General features: G+C 45.0%; 1 protein-coding gene and 1 long non-coding RNA gene across 13 annotated transcripts in view; one reads left to right on the top strand and one right to left on the bottom strand.

Annotated features, from left to right (window-relative positions):
* ARHGAP32 (Rho GTPase activating protein 32) overlaps positions 1 to 12981 on the top strand; it is a 278046-nt gene extending 265065 nt beyond the window's left edge. For 11 of the 12 annotated variants that reach the window (XM_082476188.1, XM_082476189.1, XM_082476190.1 and 8 more), the window contains 4 exons: positions 1345 to 1416; positions 3257 to 4132; positions 4820 to 5793; positions 7054 to 12981. In XM_082476188.1, coding sequence (XP_082332314.1) covers positions 1345 to 1416; positions 3257 to 4132; positions 4820 to 5793; positions 7054 to 9303 — 4172 coding nt within the window. In that variant the 3' untranslated portion in view covers positions 9304 to 12981. The remainder of the gene's footprint in view (positions 1 to 1344; positions 1417 to 3256; positions 4133 to 4819; positions 5794 to 7053) is intronic. The other variant, XM_082476186.1, reaches the window with a different exon arrangement.
* Positions 339 to 24479, bottom strand: part of LOC309667632 — a 34251-nt gene continuing 10110 nt past the window's right edge. Inside the window, exon 5 of the long non-coding RNA XR_014267863.1 lies at positions 339 to 786. This is a non-coding gene — a long non-coding RNA (uncharacterized lncRNA). The remainder of the gene's footprint in view (positions 787 to 24479) is intronic.

Consider the following 24479-nt stretch of genomic DNA (forward strand, 5'->3'; position numbering starts at 1 on the left):
TGAATGTGGTTAAAAATCCACAATATATTTGTAATGTAGTTTGTATATTGTTGGTAATAAAAAATAACTGCTGTGGTATTTAAACTTACTAGTCTACATATTAATAGATTTTTAAAATGACAAAATCATATTTCAGCATGCCTCTAAGAGTTTATAAGTCTTATAACCAAAGAAGGTATCTTTTTACCAGATGATTCATTGATGAGAGTATCTTATTGGATAGATAAATCTATTACTGTGTTGTTGAAAGTACTGCTCTTTTAAAAATCATTTAAATCTACCGATATTAACAGGTTCTGAATCTAGGAAGGAAAGTAGTGCTTACTTCTTGGGTAATGTTAGAAATACAACATTCAGTTCATTTAATTCATCATTCATTCAGTTTGCAATCATGTACATCTTTTCTTCTTAAAAGGACACCAGTCATTGGATTTAGGGCTCACCCTAAATCCAGTTTTGTTGCCGAAATATCGGCTTCCCTGTGCACCGATGCCGAACAGAAATATGGAGACAGAGATTTTGGAGGAAGACAGAGATGGCTTTATTTTTCTGCCAGGCAGAAGGGAAGACACAGCAGGCTAGTGCCTCAAGAACTGTGCCCCCCTGTCCTGGGGAATTACAGGGGTTCTTATAGGTGGAACTCCCAAGGATAAGTGATAGGATCAAAGTGGTGAAGGTCTTGCATTCTTCTTCTTCTTCCAGTATTTTAAAACAGTCACTGCTGGCGTCAGGCAGCCTGTTAATTGGGTCCGTTCATCTCTGGGTTATCAGCCTGCGACCTTCTTTCTGAAATGTAAACAGCTACAAGGGGTGATTTGCTACAAGAGAACGCAGCCAGAGTAAATGCCAGGTGCAGGGTACAATTCATATGGAATCAGAGAGTAATTAGCTTTGTGAAGGACATGTCTAAGCTACAAGTATTTGTTAGTAGTAACAGCTAAAGAATAACCAGGATTGCTTAACTCTTTCAGGGCTGTTTATGCTGTTTCCCCGGCCTGTTCATTGTTGCTTATTTTTCTTGTTTATCAGAAAAGTCTCATTTCTATTTTCGCTGCAACAGTATGAGATCATCTCAAGACATACTGATCTTTAGGAAATATAAAAGCAAGTTTTAAAACTCATCTCTATTCTCAAGTTCATAATCCTTTAGAAAAGATTTTTCACATAGGAAGCCACTTGAGAAAACAGTACAACACATTATAAAATACAAAGCAAAATTGAATATGGTTGCAAAAATATGATTACTCTTGGAAGTTTAAATATGTGCACAGAAAAGCACTGTTCCCTTTCAGTACATATGTAACGGTGGATAAAGCCTGACACTGTTTGGTTTCGACTCTTCAGGTGGCAGAGCAGAAGGGACCTTGCGCTCAGCTAAGAGTGAGGAGTCCCTCTCTTCCCTCCACGCAGCCGATGGTGAGACTAAAGCGTCAGTTGTTTTATTCTAGAATATATTTCATAAAAGGACACACAATTAAGTATATTTTATAAATACATGCTTAATAAATAGGCTATAGACTATAATTTCCTAAAAATACTAGTATCTATTGATATTTAGCATTGTCCATTGATGTTTTAATATGGTACCAGTCTTTAATTTCTTCACTTTTGACATGACTGCTATTCAATTTACATAAAAATAGATGAAGTGTTTTAAGGTAACCATTTATATTTATTAATGCCCAGCGGAAAATGGTGTTAATAGTATTTCTTTCTTTAAATTTCACAATGAGAGCACAGTGTTTGTTACAAAGTATAAAATTAAGCAGTTTTGATGTTTAGACCAGTAGTCTTTTGTCTTGCCAATTTAGCCTGACGTTAAATCTCATGCATCACTTTGGTTAGAGGCAGCCCTCATTATCTGAGGATGATTAGTACCAGGAGAGGGGCAACTTAAAGTGAGTCTGCTTAAAATGGGGGCCGAAATTTTACGATAAATAGTACAAAAAGATTTGATTGCAACTTGAAGAACAAAACTAAAAAAATTTGAAAATAACTTTTTAGCTTCCGTTTAGCATAAGTCGGGTTATAGTTGCAACTCTGTACTAATTTTTAGAATGAACAAAGATTACTTCCATGTTGACTTGGAGGGAGGTAGAACTTTTTTGACAAAACCATGTAGTTTAGCAAATAGGACGTCCTCCACGTCACGTTTGGCTTGTGCAGCAGTATGGTAAAAAAGGCCCTTGTTACAAAAATAATCAAGAGCTGCATTGATTTCCCACGGACTTTTCTTAATCCATTGGTATTCAAATTGTGCTCTTTTGAAGTTTCCTGGGGTGTCTTCCTTCCGGTCAGCTTGCTCATCCTCATTTATAACTTCTAACTGCCAGGTCCTCAGTGACCGATGGCTCTGCTTGTGATTCAACAGATCCTCGCATTTCACTTCCGTTGGGTGTCTGACATCTTACTGGTTTTCCCAGATTTTCCATTTCACTGAAGTTAAGAGAATGGTTCACAAAAACAATGCAGTGGGCTGCATAGGTGCTTGTATTAAGCAGCAAATAATATTTGAGTAGGGATTAATTTTATAAGTGGTCAACACATTAGTGGATGTACTTGTGTTAAGACAGTGCCTCTTTATAGTACATTTTCACTATGGCAATTCTAATCATTGTAATAGAATAATGAGATAGAGGACTTCTTTTACCAGTTGGATGTTTAGCAGTGTCATAAAATCAGGTAATACTCTACCACTCTTAAGGCCTCTCCTTGAGGAACTTAAAGCCTGTTCTTGTTAAAGAAAAAATATATATTTTTAAGTATTTGAAAGGAATCCTTTACTAAATATATGTAAACACTTCTTTTTGAGAAGTTCAATTTTGTAGAAATTTGGGTATGAGGATTTTTCCTCAGAAAAACAAACAGAAAACCCTTTTTGCTATTGTACATCCAAAGTACCATTTAAAGTGGTTAGTTCTACCTCACACATCATGTGTGAGGTCAGTGATAAAATCAGAAAAAAAGAAATGAAAAACTTGGGCAAAGTCACAAGAGTCAGTGTTGGACTAGTAATAGAATCTAAGACTTTTGAGTCCTTTTTCCTATTGAAACCATCAAATGCATTCTCCCTCTGATTGTATCAAATGTGTTTGTTATTTAGCATTTGCTTTGGGAGTTCCGTCTGTGTGCCCCAAGAGACAATTATGTTTTCTTACTGTATATGGTATGTTTCTGCTGTACTATGTAGATGATTTGTCACAGCACCGTGTATCCTGTGACATTCATACTCTGTTACTGTATCCATTTTTACCAGGTGATTCCAAGCTGTTCCGACCCAGAAGACCCAGATCTAGCAGTGATGCCCTGAGTGCCTCTTTTAATGGAGAGATGCTGGGGAACCGCTGTAATTCCTACGATAATCTGCCTCACAGCCATGGAAGTGAGGAGGAAGTAGGGCTGCTGCACATTCCGGCTCTCGTGTCTCCTCATTCAGCTGAGGATGTTGATCTGAGCCCACCAGACATCGGGGTAGCCAGCCTGGATTTTGATCCGATGTCATTTCAGTGCAGTCCTCCTAAGGCCGAATCAGAATGTCTGGAGAGCGGGGCTTCCTTTTTAGACTCATTGGGATACTCCAAGGATAAACAGAGTACCAATAGAAAGGACACAGAAGCAGGTGGTAGCCAGTCTCAGACTCCAGGAAGTACTGCAAGTTCTGAACCTGTCTCTCCTCTTCAGGAGAAACTGAGTCCATTCTTTACCCTGGACTTGAGCCCAACTGAAGAGAAATCATCTAAGCCAGCCTCGTTCACTGAAAAGGTCGTCTATGCTTTCTCTCCAAAGATTGGACGGAAATTAAGCAAATCCCCCTCTCTGAACATATCTGAGCCAATTTCAGTGACCCTTCCCGCTCGGGTGTCAGAAGTCATCGGTACCGTCGCAAACACAGCAGCTCAGAATGCACCTTCTCCGGCCTGGAACAAAAGTGGCGAAGAAAGTGATGTCATAAATAGATCCCCCACCCAGGTAGTAAAGATAAAAGCAAACGAGAGAGAGGCCCAGGAAGGGTGTGAGTCTGAAGTCCAGCCCCTGGACCAGGTGGCTGCTGCAGACGCAGACCCGCCAGGGAAGGAGGAACCTGCCTCAAGCAGTCAGAGTAAGGCTGTACCTTCTGGACAGGCTCAGACAGGTACCATTTGCTTTCCTCCATTCTTTCTGTAAGCTAAGAGGGATCTTCAATCCTGTGTGCCAACTGTGCCTTTTAAGAGAGAAATTTACTCCACAGCTAGCCTTTAATCAAACAGAATGTTTTTCTAGGTGGTGCTGATGGCTCAAAGCCCTAAATTAAAATCAGTCAAACAAAAAATCCCCCAAAGGGCCAGTGGTCCTGCTTCAAACCTTCATAAAGTCCCCTTATCTCCTTGGACAGTCAGAATTCCTGGATAATTTTTGCACAACTTCGTAGCTCTTGATTCTGTTTTGTCTTCTGATAAAATACCTATATTATAGCCTTACAAGTTAACCAGCCAGCGTACACCATCAAATATAAAAACTATTCTTAATAACAATCTGTAAGCACTTGAAGCTTGTTTTCTAAGCAATCTTTTCTGAGCCAGGTGAGGGACCTGCTTCACCCCCATCTCTGTAGCAATCCAAGAGGAGATTGCAGCCTTAGACACTCTTTGTTTTAGTTTTCCTTCTGAACCAGATGTGTTTTCTACAGCATTTGCATGTGGGATAGAAGATCGTGGATTGACATTTTGAAATATGGAAGGCACCCATTTTTTTAGTGATGAAATGGGGAGTGTTTGGCTTTCCGTATAGGATAACACAAGCTACCTTTTCACTTTCATTTTTTTTCCCAATTTCCCACCAGGAGCAGATACCCATGATCCCCCTCAGGATTCCGTTCCTGTAAGTTCAGTCTCTCTTATCCCACCACCACCGCCTCCGAAAAATGCTGCCCGCCTGTTGGCGCTGGCCTTAGCTGAGTCTGCACAGCAAGCCTCGACCCAGTCGTTGACGAGACCGGGCGCTTCCCAGGCTGCTTGTACACATTACGGAGACACAGCAGTGGCCGCGACTGAAGAGAAACTGCCTACTGCCTACTCTAGTGCTACCCTAGATAAAGCCTATTTCCAAACCGATAGGCCAGCTGAGCAGTTCCACCTCCAGACCAAGGCCTCCAGAAACTGTGACCAGCCAGCACCAGATACGGCAGCTACTGGGGTTTATACCCATTCCAACGCCACTGAATCTGGGGAGCAACGACACCCAGCAGACATACCAGGCGATCAGCCACCTCGAATCTATTTATCTGGGGACCCAGAAAAGGCCAGGGTCGCTTCAGTTCCCTTAACAGATTCTGAGTCTGATGATCACATAAGTTTCCCTGAAGCCCAGCCTGTGAAGACCAGTATGCCGACTGTCTCCTTTGTGGACCAGGGTCAGCTTCATTTCTACAGTGGAGATCAGCCTCCTTCTTACCTTGGCGCAAGTGTGGATAAACCCCATCACCCTTCAGAACTTGCAGACAAAGCTCCCGCACCTTCTAATTTGCCTAAGGACAAAATCTACCCTCCTTCTGGGTCCCCTGAAGAGAATACCAGCACAGCCCCCGTGGCGTACATGACCACTGCTCCAGCAGCAGCCGACGTGAGCGCCAGGGAAGCCAACTGGGATGTGGTCGAACAGCCCAGCACAGCAGGGTTCACTGCTGCCACCCTCCAGCTCGGTCACAGAACTCATCGTCCCCTCCCCCCGCCTCCTTCCCAGAGACCCTCAGAGCAGCTCCCAGTCCTGGGGCAGGTACAAGCCGCAGCCAGTATAGGACTAAGCAATGCCCACAAGGTAAGAAGGGGGGAAGTCAGCGAGGGGAAATGTGTATTTTTCCGAAGGTATGTCACTTTCCAGCAGGGTGTGTTGTTATCTTGAGTGAGATCTGACATCTGCCTTTAAGTCCTGTGGCAGGTTTCCATGAAACATTTCCCAGTTGAGGTTGGCATCTGCCTTTATTGTGATGCTGGTTTTCCTCTGAAAAAGGCGTGGTTACTCGATGGCTCTAGTTGAACGATACCTGCTCCCTTTAGTTCCCAAGCATGTAGGTAGTTTCTTCATAGAAGTACGAAGAGATTGTGAACAAACGAGTCAAGCCGGGCCTTAGGTGTCAGGGCTGCAGGGCTTTCCCGGCTCCATCACTGATTCACTGTGGCTCTGGGCAAGTCGTCCAACCACCTCTGCCAGTTACTCATGTCTGCACTACCAAAGCGCTGTATTCTCAGGACATTTGAAAGACTTTCTGCCTTACAGACTTTTTAGCAATATCAGAGGTGACAGTGTCCTAGGACTTTTTATTTTCTCAACATTAACCAGCAGATTGTTCTATAGTTAAGCACCTGTTTTGATGAGAGAATGTTATACGCAGAATGCTAAGGGTTTTTGTGGTCACCTTGAACTAAAAGGACTTCGCTATCTAGTCTTCTGTGCGGGATGCTCGTTCTAGTGGCTGCTTCTCAAGGGGAGCGTGTTTGCAGCCCTGCAGTGAGGACCACGTTTGGCCTCTGCTGCCACAGACCAGCTGGAGCACAAGGAGGGAGGGAGAGACAGGGGCTGTTGGATGCCACCTAGACGAGTCCTTTCCTGTCCTTCCCTGGACTTGGGGCTGAAAACTGTCCACTGGGCAGCCGTGAGTCACTTTAAAAACCTCTCCAGATAGAATCAATGCTTCTTGTTTAACAGAATGTTCTTGGTGTTGAGACTGAGCTACACAGATGGACCAGGTGTATGTTTTTAACCTGGTGGTTATTTGGCTAAACTTCTGTTTGGTCTGCACAGTGAGATAGTGTCATGGGCACCTCATCTCACGTTGAAAACCTGTCGTTCGTAAATTGGAACAGCTCTCCAAAGGTGGGATGGCTGCTATGCCAGATGGCTGAAAAGAAGGCAGTGGGGACAGGCAGGTCTCTGTCCTGTCCAGGGTATCCGCACAGCTTGGGAAATTTCAAGCTGCTGCCCAAATGGCCTCACCTTGTGAGTTGTGAATTTAATAGCGTTTGATTCCATAGAGGGGAGCAGAAAAAACAAACTCATAATGTTATCATCTTTCAATAGGTTCAAGGAGTAGTTCTGGCTCCAGAGAGGCCGCCTGAACCCAGAGCCCCGGGTGAGCCCACGCCCGTCCTGGTCGGCGACGGCGGGGCAGCCGCACAGTATCCCGCCTCTGCCCCTGCTTCCCAGCCCAGCCTTCCCGAAAAGGTGCGGGAAGGCACCAGGGCCCCCCCGCTGCACCTGCGTGGCGAGCCCATCCCCGTGCACTCCTGTGGCTTCCCTACCCCGGGGCCCCCCACCAGGACCGTGGAGAATAAAATCGCCGCTGCCATCCACTCCGGCGGCGCAGACACGTCCAGCAGCTCTGGGCACCATCCCTTTGTCACGACTTCCTCGGCCTCCGTGGAGGACGTTTTGCCTTTACCACTCCCTGTCCCGCAAGCCAAGCATGCCTCTCAGAAAACTGCTTATTCCACCTTTGCTAGGCCTGATGTCTCCACCGATCCCTTTGGTCCAGAAAACTGTCTGCATTTCAGTTTGACTCCAAACTGCCAGTACCGCCCCCAGAGCGTTCCCCCTCATCACGGCAGAGTGGAGCAGCGCCAAGCGTGCGGTTCCAGATCGGAGACACCGGCCTCCGCGGGTCCTCGGTACAACACGTACGTGGCCCCGGGAAGAAACGTGTCTGGACACCACCCGAAGCCATGCAGCCGGGCCGAATACGTGTCCGCTCTGAGCTCCTCCGTTAGGGGCAGTTGTTACTCCGAAGAAATGCCCCTGTACCCCACCATCCGCAGGGTGCAGTCTCTCCACACCCCTCCGTCGTCCATGATTCGCTCTGTCCCCATTTCGAGGACAGAGGTGCCCCCAGATGATGAACCAGCCTACTGCCCAAGACCCCTGTACCAGTATAAGCCATATCAGTCCTCCCAGGCCCGCTCAGATTATCACGTGACTCAGCTCCAGCCTTACTTTGAGAATGGCCGGGTGCACTACCGCTACAGCCCCTATTCCAGTTCTGGTTCCTATTACAGCCCAGACGGGGCCCTGTGTGACGTGGACGCCTACAGCACGGTGCAGTTGAGGCCCCTTCACCGCCTGCCCAACCGCGATTTTGCTTTCTACAATCCTAGGCTGCAAGGAAAGAATGTGTACAGCTATGCTGGTTTTCCTGCACGTCCCCGGGCCAACGTGACTGGCTGTTTCTCTGCTAATGACCACAGTGTAGTCAACATGCCTCCAGTTGCCGACGTAAAGCACACTTACACCTCATGGGATTTTGAGGACATGGAAAAATACCGCCTGCAGTCCATCCGGAGGGAGAGCCGTGCGCGGCAGAAGGTGAAAGGGCCCGTTATGTCCCAGTATGACAACATGACCCCCGTGGTGCAAGATGACTTGGGTGGGATCTATGTCATCCACCTGCGGAGTAAATCAGATCCTGGGAAAACTGGACTTCTCTCGGTGGCAGAAGGAAAGGAGGGGCGGCACCCAGCCAAGGCCCTCAGTCCCGAGGGAGATGACCGCCTCTATAGGAAGCATCTGGAGCCAGAGTTCGACAGAGCCCACCACCACGGAGGACACGGCAGTGGGCAGTCAGAGAAGCCGACCCTCCCTCAGAAGCAGAGTAGCCTCAGGAACAGGAAGCTGCACGACATGGGCTGTAGTCTCCCCGAGCACAGGGCACGTCAGGAAGCAAGCCATAGGCAGCTGTGTGAATCAAAAAACGGGCCACCTTACCCGCAGGGAGCCGGCCAGCTAGATTATGGGCCCAAGGGGATTCCGGACACTTCTGAGCCAGTCAGCTACCATAACTCTGGAGGGAAATATGTTCCATCAGGGCAGGAGTCTCTAAGACTGAACCACAAAGAGGTGAGGCTCCCCAAGGAGCTGGAGAGGCCTCGGGCTAGGCAGATGGCAGCCCCAGAGAAACACTCCAGAGACTGCTGCAAGGAGGGGGAACACCTCACGCAGCCAGCAGTCCCGCCCCCCAAGCCAGAGAGGAGTCACAGCCTGAAGCTCCACCACACCCAGAACGTGGAGAGGGACCCCGGCGTGCTGTACCAGTACCAAGCACACGGCAGGCGCCAGGGCAGTGGGACCGTCGGGCCCCAGTACGATAACCTGGAGGGCTACCACTCCCCGCCCCAGCACCAGCGAGGAGGCTTCGGAGCAGCGGCGATGGGCACGTATGTGCCCCCCAGCTTTCCCCACCCACAGAACAGGACATACGCTACAGCTCTGGGGCAGGGCGCCTTCCTGCCCACAGAGCTGTCCTTGCAGCATTCTGAGACACAGGTCCATGCGGAATGAGCCCCGGGAGCAATAGAGTTGAAGCAGCCTCTGCTGGACAGTGGACTGTTCTATTTTTTTCAGTAACCAAAAAAAAAAAAAAAAAAAAAAAGGCTACAAAACCCCCGACCACATTTAAAAAATAAGAAGAAAAATAAATCGCCATCTTTTTCCCCCTTCCCTGCTTCATCACCACCTCTTCCATCTACAGACTGTGTCATTTTTGTCATTTAAAGATCTGAAAGATTGTACAGCACTGTGTTGAAAATCTCATAAATTTGTTACAGACCATACTTGCCATATATAAGGGCTGATTTGTAAGAGCCTGAGGACTGCCTTTAACTGAATTTGAGTTTGACTTCGTCCTTCCTAGCGTTTTCTGTGTCCTTCAGGGCAGCTGCTGCCCACTTCCCTGAAGGTCTCTGTGTGTCCTGTCTGTTCCCACTTGCTTTCCCAGTAGCCACTTCTTGCCTAGAGGGACACCCGCTTTTCTCACTTCATTCCCCCGGTCTTAGAAGGGGCTGTGTGTTATATTAGAGTGGAGAAAAACTTCTCCTTGATCCTTCACATAAGTCTATTGGACATTTAGAAAATTATAACAAAAAAAGGAATTAAGACTTTAAGCATTTAATAGTCATCACAAAATGTCAGACCACTTAGATCTGGGCTGAACCATGCTTTTCACACCCTTCCATAGTTTCTCCTCACAGTTCAGTGAAGAGACTCATCTCACTGCAGAGGGATTTTTAAGTTAGAATTAAAGAAACTTCTTAGGTGGACGTCAGTGACCTTTGTTAGTACCAGAAAATGACATCAGTGGTTCTAAGCTGCTGCCTGCCTTCAGTTCTTTTTTTTTTTTTCTCAGTAATATTTGGTAAATTGTGATCCTAGTGAAATATTTCACACCATTTGTTTTCCTGAAGCAACTTTTGTTTTTCATTTAAAAAAAAAAACAAAACAGCATGGTTTGACTGGATAAACACATAATTTATCATGATTACAAATTTACATGTTAATTTGTTTCTAAACCAGGTGTCCTGGGAATTCTTAAAGTAGCTACAGGTTATCTGTTAGTAAACTGAGCGTTCCTGCAATAACCACTTAGCACAGCCCGTTTCACCTGCTGGAATTCTGGGCAGTGACCAGTTTACACCCTGAGGAATGAACGTACTGTTTCTTCCCTCTGTCCTTGTGCGATCACAGTCTTACTGTAATTGCCATCCACACCAGCATTTCAGGTATAGTCCTTACAACGCTGGAGACATGTTAAACATGTTCATACCCAGGACTTTCTTTTGAAAGTTGCATTCCATTTTCTCAACCCACCTCACCACGTATGCCAGACTAGAAGGCAGTCCTGTATTTATAAAACGAGTTGAGATTGTCATGTCATTCCATAGCTCTTTATAATACTTGATTTTTATACATTCACGTGTTTTAAATGCTCAGTCTGTAGAAGATACTAGGAGAATTCCATTCCGTTCACTGGGTGGTTGCTGCTCTGGCTTTTTAAAACTTGGAATTTTATTTAGAGCAAAGAAAAATCTTCTAAGAGGCTAAATTCATGCTGCTATTATTGCTGTGAAATTGTATAAAGATTAGGATTCATGCCAGTTTTTTTTAATCTAAAATATCATGTGATTGCATTTTAAGGGTTTATATTTAGAAAATAATAAAGTTTTAAGAGCAACACATTTACCTATATGTGGAAATATGCTGTAAGGTTTTCTTTCGTTCCCCCAGAATTGATCAGAGAGATTCAATAAAGATCATGGTAGAAATCCTAAAATTATGGAAAAGGTCTGCAGAAATTCGGGCCTCTAGATGAAAGGTGCAGACCCACCTGGTATATAGTCACAATGTTAGGGAACCTGATAGGATACTTCCATTTAGCACACACACATCAAGAGCTCTGTGCAGGAATTTGCTCTTTGGTGAATGTGCAGCACTAATATTTTTTCAACCACAGCCATCTTTTTGTCAGTAGGCAATCCATTGTCCCCCTGCGATAATACAAGCCCTGTAAGCTCTCACCAACAGCAGGGAGACTAGGAAGTGGAGCTGGTGTGACCCGGAGATACAGATGGCTTTAGGAACTGAGAGCCTAGAACGGTGTGGCTGAAGGTGTCCAATTTTAACATGTGTGGATTTGTCACGCACATTATTTACTCCTGAAACTAAGGTCTATTTTATAAATACTAAGCTTAATTCTTGAAGGCGGTTACTTTATTAAAGTGCTATGGGTTTAGAAATGTCAGGTAAATATTTTGAATACAGAATAATGACTCAAATTCCTGGTATAAGTGTGAAACACAAACTTTAGGTAAAATCTACAGTTGTTGCACTTAGTGTAGGTACAGCCTTAACTCTGGGTTCAGTTATTTGAAGGACTTTGCCAGTATCCTTCCCTTTCTCATATTGTGGGTAGACGGCAGGTCACTGTGACCCGGTTACCTCAGCATGGTTCACCTTGTGTGTGACTTCACAGATTGAGTAACTGTTTTGACGTGGAGCATTATGATGAGGAAATGGAGCTGCCTTATGCATTAAGCCCAGAATTTAATTCTGTTGGTATTTTCACAGCCATGTCTCCAGATTTTTATCCTTTTTGGAAGAATTCTGATACCACAGCTTTGTTTGATTGAAATAAATATTCCCTGGATGTCTGGCCAGAGACTTTGCTAACAGCCCCGGAGATGCCATCTTCTTTCAGTAAATTTCATCTGAGCCTTATCACTTCCTGTGGTCAGTTTCCTTCTAAACATGCAAGTCCCTGGGGACGGTCCCAGGATAGGGCCTGCACGTTTTTATAATGGCAAAGCATTTTTTAAAAGGGTCAGGTTGAAATATTCTAGGACTAATCCTGTAAAGAAGAGGGACCATTAATGTGAGTGGGGATAGAAGAATAGGTTATTACCACATCTGAAGCAGCAGTAGACATATACAGTGTAACTTTGAAATTTGCCCTTTAGTTTAAAAAAGGAGCCTGCAAAGTCCATATATCTGTTCCCAGCCCTGTCAGTCACCCATTCAATATGTTGGCAAAGTATCGTCTGAGCAGTGTGTGTAAGAAGTAATGAAGAAAGCAAAAGGATGTCAGAAAGTTAATTCCAAATGGTTAGAGGCATGTGATTTTTAGTACTGTGTGTGACGGAAATGTCAGGAATGGTATATTTTAACCGTGTGCAAGCTAATGTCAGTGTGCACAGAGGGTCTTTTTTCCTTTCTCGATTAGTGCTGTTAGTGTTCAAAGAATAAAAATGGTTGTTTTACAGTTTAGATTCCAAGGTAGCAAAATCTGATTTTTCAACCATGACCTGCATGAGAGAAGCATCCTAGGAAGTCTTAGATCATACTTATGAGTTCTTAACTTTAATTTATATAGTGTTTTTTTATGTTTTAATATTTTTGTGAACTGGTGTAAATTGTTAATGCATATAAGCTTGTGTATTTTTGTAAATAGTTTGTGATTTATTTCTTGACCCATATGTAAATATTTAGAGTCTCATTTCTTCAAAAGTTATTTGAAGCTGAGTTGTGGGTTTGGGGTTTTGTTTGTTTCTTTGTTTTGGATGGGGGTGGGGGGAGAGAAGGGATTTTGTACTCTGATAACCCAGATGGAGATACCTTGTGGTTTAAAGCAAATGTCCCACTGAAAGCAATTCAGATATCAACAAAATTATTTCAGGTTAAAACAGACTTCCTTGTGTATGTGTTTCCTTTTTAACCTAATATGAATTATAACAAAATAGATGGGGTAATTGGGGGTATTCAGACCAAAAGATTAGCGTTTGTATGACACAGACTATTATACCAAAAGGAATATTATTTTATTTGAGGGAAGGGACTTAATGCCTCCTGTTTTTATCTGTCACAGTACGCTGCCTGGCCGACTCTTCCCCAGGTCAGACAGTACCTTTAGAACTGCAGAAACCTTGACCTGCACCGGAGGGTCTGGGCAGACTTGCTGCACGTAGGGCCGCCCTCAGGCATCTGTGCACTGGGCTGCCGCCTGGCTCCCACGCTTGCGGTGTCCAGGAGGCTGAACTGGCTTCTTAGGGTTCCCCAGAAGGGGGCTCTGAATAGCAACCACATTTCTAAAGATTCCCACACAGCATCTTGGACATCCTGTGTACTTTGCAGAGTGGAATGACCAGAAAAGAATCAACTCCTACACTCAGTCACCTGTGGCCAGGTGGTTTGTGGATAAAAATAAAGCATTCAAATGTGACAGCTGCTGCCAGTAACCCACCTGCCTGATGGGGGTCCAGACGCCTTCCTGTGCCAACGTTCTCAGAAGAAATGCTTCATATCAACCAGGACTTTGTGAAGGAAAAACAAAACAAAACAAAACACTTCAATATTAAGCTATTGGAATCCTAGTTTTCCTACTAGGAAAGATAAATTACAAATTATTCTTCATCCTAAAATATTAGGGCCTGTCCCTTTTTGCCAGTAAAAGGGAAGTTGCCTGTTTAGTACAGATGGCCCTGGCGTGCCAGCCATCTTTTATATATCTGTGTACCACACTCCAGACCGGAAGCAAGATATAACATCTGCTTTCAATAAACACTCCCAGCCTGAACATGTGTTCCCACGGAAACTGCTCAGATGGGATTAAAGACATGTATGACATTGCCACTGGGTCTTCTACTTAATTTTCTGAAATTCTCAATACCAAGTATTTCATTACCAAATTTCCTTCATACTGATGAAAATATAGTACCTACCTCTTAAAAATGTATATTTATTTGTCATTGAGGAATCAATGATAAATACATTGGTGGTGTTTGGGATTTTAGTCATTCGTGGTCCTGTGGGAAAAGGCACACTTTAAAGTGATACTGACTCCCTATTACATTAAAACTTTGGGCACCTGCATCCACCTGAAATAAGACATTTTAGTTGCTATGTTTCTCACATAATTGAGAGTGTACCTCTTAAAAAGAAAATTGTGAGGTTTAATTTTTGTTTTAAATATTTTAATTAAAATATTTCCAGAATATATTTCAAACCACAAACTTTGCTGTCAGTATATCTAACGATTCACCATTTACATCTATAGATCACTATACCACAAGATAGTGATACCGTTGGGACACACTGAGATAAAATGTTCGCTTCTATACCAAATGCTCTACCACCGCTGTCCTATTATGTTCTTGCGGTTTTTTTGTTTTTTTTTTTTTTTAATTTCCTATATCCTCCTTTTCCTTCTGCTGTCACTGCCTGCTACCACTACGTGGTACCTGTAAAACACCCTCTTCCTCTAAATAACCATTCAAAATAAATAAGCTTGTCAAATAGGTGAGCAAAAAAAATTCTGAACTGGGGCCCTGAAAGATTGGGACTTTGTGTCATCTGTTTTTCATTACTTGGAGCCTCTGATTCTTTTCTCCTAACAAGGTACTTGGGTAGCCGAGTTTCAGAAGGTGAGATTATTATATAAGATGCTTAGAAGGGAGAATGAAACAAAAACTCTTAGGAGTTCTCCCTGCATTTGACATTTTGTGAGAAAGCTACATGATTAGACAGACTGGCATTTTCCATGTGAATAACTCCCCATAGAGGAATGCTGGCCCACAGAAGACATCCAGCTCCACCATGAACTCCAGTGGGAAGAGAGAAGGGAGTGCCAGGCACATACAGCTTCAGCTGTCATCAAGTCATTCAATTAGTGCCCTTTTTTTTTTTTCATTTCCTAAAAACATTTTGCAAAACACCCTGAGATTTCTCAGCCACTTGTTCATGTTTTAAACTGGGCAAGAAGTTCTCAAACTTTGGAATCCATATAAAGCACCTGGATAGCCGGTTAAACGTAAGATTCCTTGAGCAACCGCCGGACAGTCTGATTCAGTAGGTCTCGGACTGGACTCAGGAATCTACAATTTTAGCAACCACTGTGTGATTCTGGTACAGGTGGTTGAGAAATACTAGACAGCAGCTGTAATAGGCTTCTCGCAGAGGGAATACCAGTTCAAGTTTATAGAGCTTCGCCACTTTTTCGCATTTGCACTTTGGCTCCCCGTCACTTTTGTGATGGCTAGAACAGAAGTTTATCATTCATTTCTCTGTCCCCGGTGATTACACATTAAGCCCAGATTCAATTATTTACAGCAATGACACATAGAAATTAGGTCCAACTGGGCTGACAAGCAATATAGAAAACACTTTAACATTTTCTAAAACTGGTAAGATGCTCATGACTCCATACCATTAACTCCCATTATATACTTACATAGTCAAGTCTTGGGTGTGAGCCATTCAGGCTGGTTAGGAAGAGTAGTTCACACATATTGCTATTCAGACAGTCAACTCAAATACTGTATTCAGGGGAAACAAATAACTCTTAGACCCAAGTGATCTGCTTTCCTTTCGCAACAAAACTTTTACAAGAACTACCAGCACATAATTAGCTTATTTGACTTTTTAGTTTCATGTATTTTATCAGTTGTGGGCAATGGTATAGAAATGTTTTTAACAGCCAATGGTGACACTATGCTTACTATATACAGTGCCAGTCACTAGTGTAAGCCTTGTACATCTGTTAACTCATTTGTTCCTCATGGGTTTATAGATGAAGCCAAGGCACACAGAGGTTCAACTCTTCACCCACTGTCGTACAGCTGGTAAAGAGTGAGGGAGCTGAGATCCAGACCCAGGCACTCCTGACACGAGTGTAGTCTCTAATACAAGCAGACTTTAAGTTTGGGTAATTGAATCCCGACTGCTACTAGTTTTAAAACCCTTAACTGAACTACTGAGTCCTTCTAAAACCATTTCTAAAACTCATACTAAGCCATGGCTTCCTCATCTCTAAAATGGGAATAATAATAATATTACCTACCCCTTGGGGTTGCTCTGAGGACTAAATTAGACAATAGATGTTCCTAAAGGGCTTAACAAGAGAGCAAGTACCCAATAAAAGTTATCCAGGCTTTGTATTGTGAGATGGTGCCAGACCACACAGCAGTTAAGGAAAAGTTATGTTATGCTTATACAATTGTATCATTAAGAATTTAATCAGTTGGGTCAACTTTTCTGAAAAACTGGAAGGTTTCACATAGTTGACATATATCTTGCAGGAAGAGAATCTTGACCAGTAGAGATGCAAGATGTAATTTAGTGGTTAAAAGGAAACTTCAGAGTGAGACTTGGAGTGGGACTGGCAGTGGAGGAAGCCCTTGCTTTCTGAAGATCCTTGGCGGTTGTTTTGCGGACACCTTTACGTAGATCGCCCGGGTTACGACCACTGATGACGCTACGTCCGTCCTGTGCTACAGCAGGGTTCTCTCCGTCCCATTCCATTGACTCGTAACTGCAGCTCAGGGAAGTGGTCTCATGACCCCAGGGAGCGGTGCCTTCTCTACTAACGGAGCAGCTGTCAGCAGGCCTGGCTTCATTGTGTGGCCCCAGCGGCTCGCGGGCTGGTTAAAGCACACGGTGGCCGGAACAGGAGCCGCGCTCAGACTTGCCGCAGAAGAATCACAGGGGAAAACAGACAGCGTGCTTTACGCAAGAGGGGCTAAAGCGAGATGACTTTGTCTCTCCACTTTTGAAAAGGAAAACTTAGGGTCAGTTATAAGGGTCTTTCCGTTATTCTTAAAACACACGACCATTTTTCTTGATTCAAGATCCGTGGAAGGAAAATGCTTATTCAGAGAAGAGAGTGTAGTGACTGAAGTGACGGCAAATATCGTGCTAACAATTTATTGGTCGATTACCATATACCAGGCTCTTGTAGGCGTTTACATGTATTAATACCAACTCGGCCTTCCAACAGTTATGTGAAGTCGCTTTGTTACTTTTATGCCACTTGACAGATAAAGAGACTGAGGCCCAGAAAGTTTCAGTGATGTGCCCGAGCTCACTCCTCGGAGGTCTGGGGGATTCAGGCCCCAGCGCTCTGACTCGGAGGCTGCACTTTTATCACTTCTGTGCTGCCCGCCCAAAGGGGGTCTTCAGAGGTCACGAACACCCTAACCCTGGACCGGCCAAGACACCGGGCTGTGAACTTGCAGGGAACTCACCCCCGCCTCAGGCTCGGCTAGGCTTATGCTGTGGTGACGTCACCCACCTCTCAGTACCTTCGCCCCAAAACGGTGTACTTTCTGCTCAAGCCAAGTCCGCCGCAGGTCGGGCGACTATCCCGGGAACATCTTCTGTGCGGCGGCCGGCTGCCCCCCTTGGGCCGCTTCATCTGAGACGCGTGTCCCCGGGGTGGCGGCTGGAGGGTCCTGGACGAGGAGCTGGAAGGCGGCCCCAAGGCGAGGCAGGGGCTCCCGCGCACGGCCGGACCGGAGCTGGTCTCCAGGCCCCGCCGCCCCCAGGCCCCGCGAGGCCGCCGCGCCTGGAAGGAGGCGAGCCCAGGGCAGCGGGCAGCTCGGCGCTCTGCGCACCTACGACGGTGGCGAGAAGCTGGCCCTGCGCCCACGAGGCTCCGGTCACTGGCTGGAGAAAAGCCTCTGGAGGTAAGGAGCCGGCGTACCTCGCTCAGTCCCGACACACGCAGGAAGGCTTGCCGTGCGGCGGATGCTCTGTGAGGGCTGTTGGGGTCCAACAGCCCTCTGCCCACCCCTCACCCGCTCCATCACTGCGGCCTCACGCAGCTCCTGGTTCTTCCCTAGACGGGCCGCGTCCCCTCGCCGCACCTGTGCACGCACGGCCCTCCCCTGCACGCTCAGGTCCCAGTGTTCACCCGGCTTGCTCCCTCACTTTAAGTCTTTGCCCAAGTGTCACCACCTTAGAAATGACCCCCCGCATCTAAAATAGCATCTCGTACTGCTCTCAACCCACTTCCTCCGCTTTCCTATGCTACACATGTACACCCGTGTCTGCTCGAGAATGCGCACTCCGCGAGGACAAGGACTTTGTTCACTATTATATTCTCACGCCGTAAACAGGGCCGTAGCGGAATATGTGCCTCAGTGCCTAGTGAACGAATGACCGACGGGTGCCCGTCCTCCATGGTAACGCAGTGCAACGTGTGAGCTCAGAAGCCTTAGTCTGGACACTGGAATAGAACCGGTTCTCTCTCCTCAGCGGCAAGAATGGACCCAACCTCACTTGTTTGCTTTGCTTTCATGTGTTACAAGCGCGTTTGGACTAGTAGTGTTGCTTGATGGCCCCAAAAGGAAAGCAAGTTAGCTTAAGTTATTTCAAATTCAACTGCCAGAGTGACTAGATGCTGCCAGAATTCGTCAGAAAATCTTTTTTAAAGGAGGTCAGATTTGAAAATTGCTTGCAAGGTAGTAAAGGGGAGTTACTTGGAAGAGAGGAATGGAGATGTTCTAAGTGTCCGGAAAAGACTTCCCTCCCACTTTCACACCCACCCTACAAAGCATTTTAGAGTGCGGGCCTGAGAAAATGTAATGAACCCTTTTCCTCAAGGCCACAGCAACTTTGGAAAAGAAGGAAAAATCAAGGCTTGAATCGTTTTCAACAAACATACAGAGTAACCTATGTACCAAGGGATGATAGCCTCCAGAAACATAAATGGGTTAGTGCCTGAGCAATCCACTTCTCTAAGTTACAGGAGCTTAAAGGGGATGGAAAGTATAGGAAACCATCTCACTGATGTTACTTGGACCCTACAGGTTAAAGCTGCTGGACGCCCGGAACTCTCTGAAAGGAGCTGCCCTGGCTCTGGATTTCACTGTTGCCTGGCCCCTCCTGATGTAGGAACTACCTGTTTTCTTGGTGCTCCTCTCAATGCCACTTAGCAAGTGTTTTATACTGATTAATGGGGGGAAATGGTTCTCTTCCTACCAGAGTTTATGATGATTAGGGTGCCAAAGGCTATCTTAACTCTTAAATAAACCTAGAACACGTTGGAATAGCTTCTAGCCAAAAGCAGCCAATGTTGGACTCGAAAAAATTTTTGCTACCCTAATATGAGTATTCCAGGATAGTGTACGAATGTTGCCAAAGCCAAATTGGTGTTCCTGATGCACAGTGAGGCCAAACAAACCGAAACATCAGTTTGGAGCAGAGAAAGGTTTTCTGCAGGACCAGGCAAGGAGAAAGGGCAGCTCGTGCTCAAAAAGCTCAAACTCCCCGATGGTTTTCAGGGAAGAGTTTTTATGGGCAAAATTTGTGGGGAGCTCTGCAGGGTGTATGACCTCCCTCTGACTGGTTGGTGGGGAGGTCACAGGGTGGTGATCCAGGAATCTCAATCATCAGCCTTCTGGTTGCAACCAGTCCGCTCGGTCTGAAGTTACCGTCCTCCCCCTGGGTGGAGACCTTCGTTACTGTAGAAGAACTCAGAGATTGTTATATATTGTTCTGTATATCCCTTGAGGAGGAACCAGGACTCTGCCCCATCTCTGCACTATTGTTTCTTCACTGCCTTTCCTTTGTTTCTGCATTCCCTCACTCCTCTAATTAGTAACTGTTTGAATCTGCCCTTTGGAACTCAAGGAAGGTCTAGGAGGCTGAAAACCTTTTCCCTACAAACAAGAAATGGGGGACGCAGGAAGGCTTTTGTGCTCGGGAGGGCCCCACAGGTCCTGCTCAGTTTCACTAATACCATCACTTTCCTACTTAAAGGTAATTTCCTTGGTTTTTCTGGTGTGATTACACCTCACAGAGATGGGCACCTTTTGTCCCCTATCTTAGAGAATGGGACGCTTGTCCAAAGACCTCCTTATTGTCCAGGAAGGTTCCCGATCATCTGCACTGGCTTCTCCTCAGTTCTTCAGCAACGAGTTCCCCTCACCTGTCACCCACATCCCAGTGAAGGAGGGGAGGCTTGGGAGGGAGGAGGCGAGCATGAGAGTCACAGCCCACGTACACACAGGGCTCTCAGGGGAGAAGGAGGTAGGCTTGTTCTGATTGGCCCTAAATGGTGGAGGCAATCAGACATGAGAACCATGAGCAAGGATGCTGTAAGAGGGATGGGAATGTTGGATGGGTAATTAGAACAGGCCTGTGAAGACCCTCCGAGCCCTGAGGGCGTGCGGTGTTCCTGAAATCTTGACGATTGGTGGCCGATGCCACCTGGAGGTCCTTTGGGAGATGCCTGCTCTGCCACCCAGTGGTGCCCTGTTCTCTGCACCTGGAGAACCCTTCTTCTCCCGCTGCGGGCCACTGCCCCTCCAAATAGCACTTGACGTTAAATCCCAGCTCTTCAGCCTGCTCGATATGATCCGGCTCCCTGGCGCCTCTCTCCCTCCCCCCCTCCCGTCACAGTCAGACGCTGCCTTTTCCTTATTCCTACATCCCAGGTCCACCAGCAACGCCCTTCTCATGGGAGGCCACTTCTCTTCACCGCGTTCTCACTCCATCGGAGAGCCTTCCTTGATGACCCAGTTCAAGGCCACTTGATCATCTCACCCTCTTAATTCTCTAAATAGCACTTATTATTCAGAAATGGTTTGTATTTATTGTCTACTAATTGTCTGCATCTCTTAACTAGTTTGTAAGCCCTACGAGCGGGGGACACACGGCACATATGCAAACAGGTTTGTTGAATGAACGAATGAATAAATAAATCATTTTAAGAAAGAAAGGGGTCATGGAAAGAAGAACTTTAGGAAACTGTTATTTTGCCCATGCTCAGCCCTGCGCGGAAGGGCTGCCTTTGTAACCACGGGCGTCTCCAGATGCCAAAACCTGATCTTTCTGCTGCCTGGAGAGCGGGGTTTTGAAGAAGCCGCCAGATGGCGCTGGTGACACGCTCGTTCCTCGCCAGCGTCCTGTGTGTGGACCAGGGCGGCTGGGGGGGCCCCCCCACCCCCACCCCCGATGCTCCGTAGGCTGCTTTCTCCCTCCTCTCTTCGCATCCACTACCACAAGTCTGGGCACTTCAAGGGCACGGACCCGGCCGCAGAGGCTGGGAGCTGATGTGAGGCGCCAGTACTGAAAGCAGGAGGGTAAGATTGGAGCTGTGACACACAGCACTGGGATAAAAACGCCATCCGCCCAAGAACGCTAGTGAGGGGCTGCTTTCATTAGGAGACTCCGTGATTTCTAAGGATGATTTCATGGTTTTCAATTCTCGAATACTGTTTATTGCTATTTTTAGGAAATGGCATAAACATTTAGAGACTAGCTTCTCCATTTTCACATGCTAAGTCCAGACAGGGCTTCTGAGCCCCAGCAGAGTTTCCAAACTCTGATGTGGACACACATCAGAATTCCCTGCAGAGCTTTTATATTTTTAATTTTATTTATTTATTTTTTTGCAGAGCTTTTTTAGAATATAGATTTCTATGCGCCACTAAATGAATTGTCTCTTTGATGGGCAGAGAACTTGTTTTTTAAATTAATTAATTTTAAAAAAATTCTTATTGGAGTATAGTTGATTTACAATGTTGTGTTAGTTTCAGGTATATAGCAGAGTGAATCAGCTATATGTATATAATACATATATCCACAGAATTTGTATTTTTAAAAGGAACTCCTCAGATGAATCCTTGTCATCCATGATTTAGATGCCATCGTTCCCAGAGAGGAGCCATCCCTTCCCCCAGGCTCCGTTCTAGAACCGGGCGGCTCTGCCCACCACTCCCCTGCTTGTCCAGGGCTCACCTGGCACCAGCTCAGTGTCACAAGTTATGTTTCACGGTCGTCACTGTAAATGGGAGTCTCCCCAGCCCACAAAGACCACATGGTCCCAAGGTTTGCAAAATAATGGATTAAATAGGTTTGTTTGGTTTTTTGACTGCAGAATTTCTTGGAGCTCCACATGGCACGTGTACATGAAAACCTCTAAGAAGGAGTATTTGGTGTTGGATTGTAGAGCATTTGTTCACAGAATATTCCTTCTGAACACGTTTTAGGAAACATGTCTGGTTGCATATGGTCTGGACTGGGTGTCAGGAATTTTTGGTTTTGGCCACAGCTGCTTTATTAATAATCATGTGACCACCTTATTTATCCCCACCTGATTCCACACCAAATTTGAGGGAACCGGCCATGGGACTTTGCTAAGTTACTCCATCTCTTGAAGCCACCACTGCCTTGTCTGTAAAATGGGGAGAGTGACCGCAGTCAGGACAGCCTCAGAAGCAGTGCGGGACAAATGAAGCCCCTCATCATCTGAGAAAGCGCTCTGGAGAGAGCGAAGTATCAGATAAGTAAGAGGCGGTTGTGCGTCTAGCAGAATGCGAGCCTTAGTCCAATAGCTCCAAAGAGTGGAATGTTTTCAGGCTGGCATATAAATTTATAACCATTATCATAATAGCTGTCATCTGTAACAACTTTTCTGCACAGTAAGTCCCCTACATACGAACAAGTTCCGTTCCGAGAGCGCGTTCTAAGTCCAATTTGTTTGTAAGTCCAACAAAGTTAACATAGGTACCCAACTGACACAATAGGCTATATAGTACTCTACTGTAATAGGTTTATAATACTTTTCATGTAAATAATACATTAAAAAAACACACAAAAATAAAGAAAACATTTTTAATCTTACAGTACAGTACCTTGAAAAGTACAGTAGTACAGTACAACGGCTGGCATATAGGGGCTGGCATCGAGTGAACGGGCAAGAAGAGCTACTGACTGGAGGAGGGAGAGGAGGTGGGAGACGGTAGAGCTGAAGGATCGTCAGCAATAGGAGATGGAGAGCAAGCTGTGATTTCACTCACGCCTGACGTTGATGGCACAGGTTCTGGCTCCTTGCTGGATTCAATTCTATCTACACTCTTGAAAAAATGATCCAGTGACGTCTGGGGAAAAAGCAGTTCTTTTTTCTCATCATAGATGACACGGTAGCACTGGATTGCATTCTGAACGGCTGCTGCAACCTTCATGCACAGTTCGGGTCCTGTGCCTCAAAAACTAACAGTGCCTCCTCAAATAAAGAAAACCCCCCTTGCCATTTCCTGTATCGTGAATCTCTTCGGTTCTTTAGTTACTTCTTCCTCTTGTCTCTCTTCATCCTTCCTCTGGGCCTCCAATTCCTGGCGCTTCTTAACAGTACCAGCTATATCACTGCTGCTGTTTATGCTTGCTTCAGGACACCCTGGGCTTGAAATAAAGATACTGTACCCTATACAGTACTGTATAGTAAAGTACACAAAAGCACAACCACTTTCAGAGGATGCACACATGTGACAATGTAGGCCAGATACTTGAACTAACTTAAGTGATTGGACATGCAAATGCACGTTTGCATCTTTGAAAGTTCGCAATTTGAAGGTTTGTATGTAGGGGACTTACTGTAATGAAAATCATTCATATAATTAGTTTTGAAAGTCAAACAGGATCACAAACCTTATAATAAAACATCAGTTCCCACTCACTTTGCAATTTCTACTGCCCAGAGCAACCTTTTTCAATTCTTGTAGGTGTGTCTCTGGTATTTTTTTTTTAATTTAAAAAAATTTTTTGGCTGCACCACAAGGTATGTGGGATTTTAGTTCCCCAACCAGGAACCCACACCCCCTGCAATGGAAGCTCAAAGTCTTAACCACGGGACCGCCAGGGAAGTCCCAATCTTCTGGTATTGACCACCTAATTTTTAAAGAACAAAGTCTTAATTTTAATCTAGTCAGATATATCAATTTTTTCATTTAGGGTCAGTGAATTTTATGTCCTATTAAAAAGTCATTCCCTACCATAAGGTCACAAATTTAGAAATTTTATTGTTTTACCTTTTATCCTGTGACTCAAATCTAGCTAGAATTGATTTTTCCATATAATGTGAGATGGAGTCAGCTTAGTATTTTTTTTGCTATATGGATATAATTGTCTAACACCAATTATTGAAAAATATTTCCTTTTCCCAAAGCTCATCAATGCCATATTTTTTATAAATCAAATGTTTGGCTATTCATTTAGATTCACTCATATTTATCATTTCCATTGCTCATACCTTACTGTATCTTTGAACTTCTATGTGGGATCATTTCTTTCTGCATGAATAACATTTACTATTTCCTTTAGTGTGGGTCTGATGTTAATTACTTCTTAGTTTTTGTTTATTTGAAAATGTTTCTATTTCACCTTCATTCTTGAAGGACATTTTCATGGATATAGGCTGGCTATTATTTTCTTTCCATTGTCTGCTGATTTCCATTATTTTTTTTTTTTTTAAAGATTTTTTTGATGTGGACCTTTTTTTTAAAAAAATTAATTAATTAATTAATTTTTGGCTGTGTTGGGTCTTCGTTTCTGTGCGAGGGCCTTCTCTAGTTGTGGCGAGTGGGGGCCACTCTTCATCGCGGTGCGCGGGCCTCTCACTATCGCGG

Source organism: Balaenoptera physalus (genome assembly GCF_965194825.1).
Source record: "Balaenoptera physalus genome assembly, chromosome: 10".
In the NCBI taxonomy this organism is placed as follows: Eukaryota; Metazoa; Chordata; class Mammalia; order Artiodactyla; family Balaenopteridae; genus Balaenoptera; species Balaenoptera physalus.